General features: G+C 33.7%; 1 protein-coding gene across 5 annotated transcripts in view; it reads right to left on the bottom strand.

Annotated features, from left to right (window-relative positions):
- Positions 1-2,832: 2,832 nt before the first annotated feature.
- Positions 2,833-6,000, bottom strand: part of NFKB1 (nuclear factor kappa B subunit 1) — a 161,615-nt gene continuing 158,447 nt past the window's right edge. For all 5 annotated transcript variants that reach the window (XM_074276224.1, XM_074276226.1, XM_074276225.1 and 2 more), the window contains 2 exons: positions 5,617-5,797; positions 2,833-3,648 (listed from right to left, as the gene is read on the bottom strand). In XM_074276224.1, the coding sequence (XP_074132325.1) occupies positions 3,482-3,648; positions 5,617-5,797 (348 nt within the window). In that variant the 3' untranslated portion in view covers positions 2,833-3,481. The remainder of the gene's footprint in view (positions 3,649-5,616; positions 5,798-6,000) is intronic.

Raw genomic sequence — 6,000 nt, 5'->3', positions numbered from 1 at the left:
AGTTGTTATATTTCCCCAAAAGCTTTTTAGAAATTTTCAGCAGAAAAAACCCAATTTTTCTAAAAATGTTGTCTTTTTAAAAGACAAATAATATCCTTTATTGATGAATAAATATAAAAGTAGCTTATAAAGAAAATTTATTAGAGAAATTGAAAGGCAAAGAATAATAGGAGTTAAATCCCTGTCTGAAGACATTTGTAATTAATTGAGAAATTAAAATCTTTCCAATTTGCATTACAAATAAGTTAAGCAACAGATATAGATGTTAAGTTATTTTAACTGAGAGGATAGATTTATTCATTTGCAAACCTACTATTGGCAATACACCATCAGGAGAAATTTTTAATCCTAGACTTTAAGAAATAAAATGATACAATGGAGGAAAATTGTATTGGAATCAGCATCTATCCAAATGAAATAAAGATTTCTTAGCACTACTTTGAAATTCTCCTTGTGTAATTTGGACATATTGCTTCATACACAATCACTTGTATCAAAGAATAAGAGCTACATCCAATCTTCCAAGTTGTTAAAAAAGAAATCAATTTCTTAAAAGACAGTTGATTATATGATATTTAGCTTTCTTTTAATAAGCAGAACCAAATTAGTTCTAACCTGCTAGGTAAAAATATAATGAGATAAAGGCAGAAGAGAAGGCACATAGCATTATAAAATATACTGATTTTCTCATCAAAATGCTTTGAAGAGTTTTTGAGTTAAGAGACCATCATCACTTTTTATTCATGATTATAATAAAAATAAAGCAAATTCATTTTTCAACAAATTTCCTCCTGAAACTTGCATATTTAGTGGGCATTTTTTTAAAAAAAGGAAATTCTCAAGAAATCAATAAATGCAGTGTTTTCATATTCACATTTCATTTCTCAATGATCAAGTAACTATTTATGAGACAGTCAGATAATAAATTGGAAAATATTTATGTACTTTCCAATATTAAAAAAATTGACTTGAAAATGTAAGAAAAGGCAAAACTCTGCTTTAATCACTTAAATTAATCATTTCTAGTCTACAGGGGCAATTATCATTTTAGATAATTATTTTAAAATACAAATTTAATAGGAACCTAGTAGCTATGGATACATGAACACATTTGATTTGACTTCATCAAACAAGAACAATTAATAGATTTGGTCTTGTGGACAGACATTTAAAACTAAAAAATCCTATTGTGTTGTTTTAAAGATGAACAAGGAATCCTCCATTTTATCAAAGTGATACAGATCTAGGAGTTCAAAACATCTTATTTGAGTGAAATGGGGTTTTCTTCTGAAGCCATTAAAAGATTCAATATCTATTTCAAGTAGTGGTTGAAAAAGAGAAACTTGGTAGAGTAGAGTTAGGATACTACTGTACTTAGAATCAATGGGATTGAACTACTCTGCACAAACTCCTCTAAACAGACCTACAAAATGCATTAGACTGAATTCTGATGGGGAAAATCCAAAAAAAAAGTATGGTTTCTTATGGAAAAGTCAGTATAGAAAACTAAGCTTATCCATCACATTAATATCATTATAGTTATCATTTTGTTATCCACATAAACATTATATATAATTATTTGTTTTGCATGTTACAAATTATAAATTTTATTCATGAATAGCCTTTGACCCAACTAAGCATGAATGCCAAAAGAGATTTGAAGGGATGCCCATCAAGTGGGCAATGGCTGAATAAATTGTGGTATGGGATGGTCATTGAATACTATTGTTATGGGAAATGATGAACAGAATATTCTCAGAAAAAAATCTGGAAAGTCCTCTGAATTCAAGCAAAGCGAAATGTACTATATACAAAGTAACAGCAATGTTCTATGATGACCAATTGTCAATGGCTTTACTATTCTTAGCAGTACAATGATCCATGACTACTCTGAAGGACTTATGATGAAAAATCCTATCAATATCCAGAGAAGGAATGATTTTATCTGAATACAACCTGAAGCATTCTCTCTCTCTCTCAACTTTATTTTTCTGGAGGCTTTTTTCTATTAGGGTGGGAGATTTATGTTTTCTTTCACATGTCTTTTATGGAAATGTTTTGCCTAACTTCATATGCTTTTTAATGGGGGCTAGGTTGGGGATAAAGTAGAGAATCTAAAATTCAAAAGTTTTAAAGACAAATGTAAAAAATGTTTTGAATACAATTGGGAAATATTAAATTTTAAAATTAAGAAAATATAAATTATAAAATTCTATTTGAAATAAAATATGGGTATTGGGAATAAGAGAACTAAAGAAAGAATGTAACTCTTAATAGGGAATGGAAGGGAAAAAGAAGAGAGAAGTAATATGGTGGGTGTAGTAAAAGATAAAGAAGGTAAAGAAAATTTCTGACCCACAAAAGAGGTTTTTTTTCCCTTTAAAATATAGACAGAGCATTTATTATATACTTAACCAGGTACTGTGCTACAAGTATATAGGATGGTAAGGCTACAACTAACCAAATTGAGTAATTATAATAGCAAGTGAATATTGTCAAAGCTCCTAGTGAGACTCCTTTAGAACTCTTTGATTAGCCAGCCTAATGAGATGATGTCTTGCAGAGACACTTTGGCACTCTGACATATTTCAGTTTTGATGGGTTTATGAAAGAGATTCTTCAAGAAGGCACAATCTGACATGATATGATCAGGATCTGGACCAATGTCCAGAGCCTGTGTCTAAAAGAGATAGATTCTGGTTTTTCAGTATGATGACAAAGTCTCTCTGTAAGTTTTTAACTGACAATAACGGGAATACAGCAACAAAGTAATGTAATGAACCCCAGGTATTATGTCAGAAACAGATTCTTCAAAGATCAGAGAAGGCGAGGTTTTCCATTTACTTTTTCTTTTATTATAAAAGTAAAATAAAAAATAGCATTTATAAATCCAACATTTCTCCTTTAAAGTATTTAATCTAAAAAAATATTTACAATAGTAAAATGCAGAAACAGTGGAAAATACCATTTTCAGCATTGATTAGACCAATGTTTAAATATTCACTGAAATATACATATTCCTTTCTTTTAAATCACGATAACCAAAAGCAACAAGCTTTTAAAAATTTGTACATTGAGTGATTCCCACTTCAAAATACATTTTCTTAATTTCTTTATAATTTGAGTAACTGTACTATGAATAGCTAGAGAGAGTATCTTTGTGGGCATTCCCCAAGTCTTTTAAGGGGAGTGGGTTTGCAGCATAGAAACAGCAGGAACAAACAGAAAGCAACTTGAGTTCATTGGCAGCCAAAAAGTTTGGTAAGCCCCATTTCCCTAAAGAAGGTACTATCCTGACCCTGGGTTCTATATCTGGTAAATGAACCAAACTATAAGTAGTTTAAGAAATAAGAAGGAAGTTGAAGATCCTGGTTTTAATCCCCAATAGTTCAAACCAGTTTGTTTCCTCTGAGCACCTTGGTCTTCCTGTCCTTTGAATGGTTAAATGGGATTTCTGCGCTGTAAATCCTCAACGATTTTGTTAAACCTTGCCTTCGATTGATGCTTCCTGTCCGTATTCACGAGACATTTTGTTGAGTGTTATCAATGGGCCAGGGCTAGTCAGAGACTCAGTAAAACTGAGTTTATGGAAGGAGGTTTCCACCCCACTGTCATAGACATTTTCATTATCTTGGAGTTTATATTCACCTGAGGAGGAAAGACAAAGTTTTAGTGCTGGACAGTTCCTTTTATTTTTGTATGGGGTTATTAGATATCACTGGCCTGGACAACATCATTGAATTTCCCCCTTTATTTCTGCCGCTACCATCTCCTATCTTTTACCTTTTCCCCCATCACACCAACCTAATGAAACTAAGGAATTATTGACTAAGTGCTTTACCTGGCATTAAAAACTGTGCCAGGTAAAGGACAGTAAATAAAAGAGGAAGTAACTTCTTTTGAAGAATTTTAAAGAGCTGAAATTACTGACTAGCAAACATACTTTGTTTCTCTCAAAACATAATTGCAATGGACATCTTGGTGGTGCAGTGGATAGAGCACTGGTCCTGGAGTTAGAAAGTTGTAAGGCCTTAAACACTTATTAACTCTGTGATCCTGAGCAAGTCAATTAAACCCAACTGTCTCAAAAAACAAAACAAAACAAAACAAAAAAAGAAAAAACCAGAACCTAAAACATAATTGCAATGAAAATGAAACAAGAAGAAAAGAATGTAACGGAGTCCCTGTATTGAATTTCTCTTGGACACAGCTACAGGACAAGTTCAGAGATTCAAAGGAGACTAATGTTATATTCATTGAATATGAAGCTACAATAAAATCTTTTTTTCCCCAGTTTCTTTTATGATAAATATAGGATGGATGGTCAATGGCTAACCAACTACTTGATCACTTGATACAAATCAGCTAGGTAACTCAATGGATAGAAAAGAAACAGGAACCATACTCTAGACTTTTACTGAATGTTTTACATACCAAGGATTCAACACTATTTTCTGTCATTAAATTGTTTTGATAAAATATTTTGTTTTCTTTTAATTGTTTTGGTCACGCCCAACTCTCTGTGACCCGATTTGAGGTTTTGTTGGCAAAGATACTTGAGTAGTTTGCTATTTCCTTTTCTAGTTCATTTGACACATGAGAAACTAAGGCAAACAGGATTGTGATTTGCCCTGAGTCACACAGCTAATAAGCATCTGACATCAGATCTAAATTCAGGAAATTAAATCATGCTAACTTCAGGCCTGACTCTCCATGCGCTGTACGATCTAGCTGCTCATTTGATAAAAAATAGGACTTATTTTTTAGTTTAATGAAACCATTCTGGAAAAATTAAATGAAAATTCTCCTAAGTAGGAGATCTTTGTAGGAATATGAACAACTTTCTTAAGTTAATGATTATTCTAGAGAAACCTAGGACCAACTATATTCAAACTCTAATCAAATGGTGGCGTTAGATTTGTGCAAATTCTGGTGGCATGTCTGGTAGCATGGTGACATATGTCTGAAATAACCCTAAATAAAGTTCATTAAGCACGGCGCCCATTATAGAGTACTTCCTTAATATTTTTAGATTAGATCAATACAATGCTGGAAGCCCAGAACAACTGAACTCTAACTCTGCAAAAGAAGGACAGATACAACTACTGTTCTTTCAATGCTATCTAAAGAGAAAACTAAGTAGGTGATGGATGCTTTGCTAGTTTTGTCCATTAATTCACAAGTGTGATTATATCGCTTTGATGATTATTGAGTCACCTTAAATTTAAAGTACCCCATATGCACAGGGAACCTGACTCATTTCATTCTCAAAGAACAATCTCTTTGGAAATTCTACTGCTTTCCTTATTCCTGCCTCTTTACCTGGAGGTAAACAGGACCCAGCACTGTATTGAAATGCAATCTTTCTTCTAGGAAGATATCCCAAATGGAGTCATGAAGAGTTGGGCAAGAATAATTGAGTAAATAACAAAAAAGGATGGCAATATGTGCCCTGTGACACTGAGGTTAAGAATAACTAATTTAGGAAGCCCAAGGTCAGGGAGCAAGGGAAGGTGCCTGTTTCTCATTCACACAAGAATATACAGACTGTGTATCATCATTCCCTACCCCACTCTTCCAAGACACAGTCTTTCAAGTCTGTAACCATTCTCATACCTAACTGCTGTCTTATGGAGGAGGGTGATGGGGGCAGTGAATATATCTGCTCCACAGGCTGTTCTTTGATTTCAGATGCATTTACTGAGGCATTGGAGGCCTTCTGGATGACTTCAATCGCTTCAGTATAGCCCATTTCTCTCAGAGCATCCACCAGTTCCCTTATTGTTCCCCCAGAGACCTATGAGAGAGAAGGGAAAAATAAGCATTTCTTTGTGAGAAACACTGTAATTGTATTTAACAAAGAACAAAGTTCAGGCCTTCCCCATTTGACTGCAAGCTTCAATGTTCTCCTCTCTCCTCCACAGCCTCCCTTGCCCCCTCTTGCCACCACCGCCTAACAACACATAGGAGGAACAGACTACAACTGGTCAGCTGCAAAGC

The sequence above is a fragment of the Sminthopsis crassicaudata genome, chromosome 6, assembly GCF_048593235.1.
Source record: "Sminthopsis crassicaudata isolate SCR6 chromosome 6, ASM4859323v1, whole genome shotgun sequence".
NCBI classification, from domain to species: domain Eukaryota; kingdom Metazoa; phylum Chordata; class Mammalia; order Dasyuromorphia; family Dasyuridae; genus Sminthopsis; species Sminthopsis crassicaudata.
This window is presented reverse-complemented; position numbering and strand designations above follow the sequence as displayed.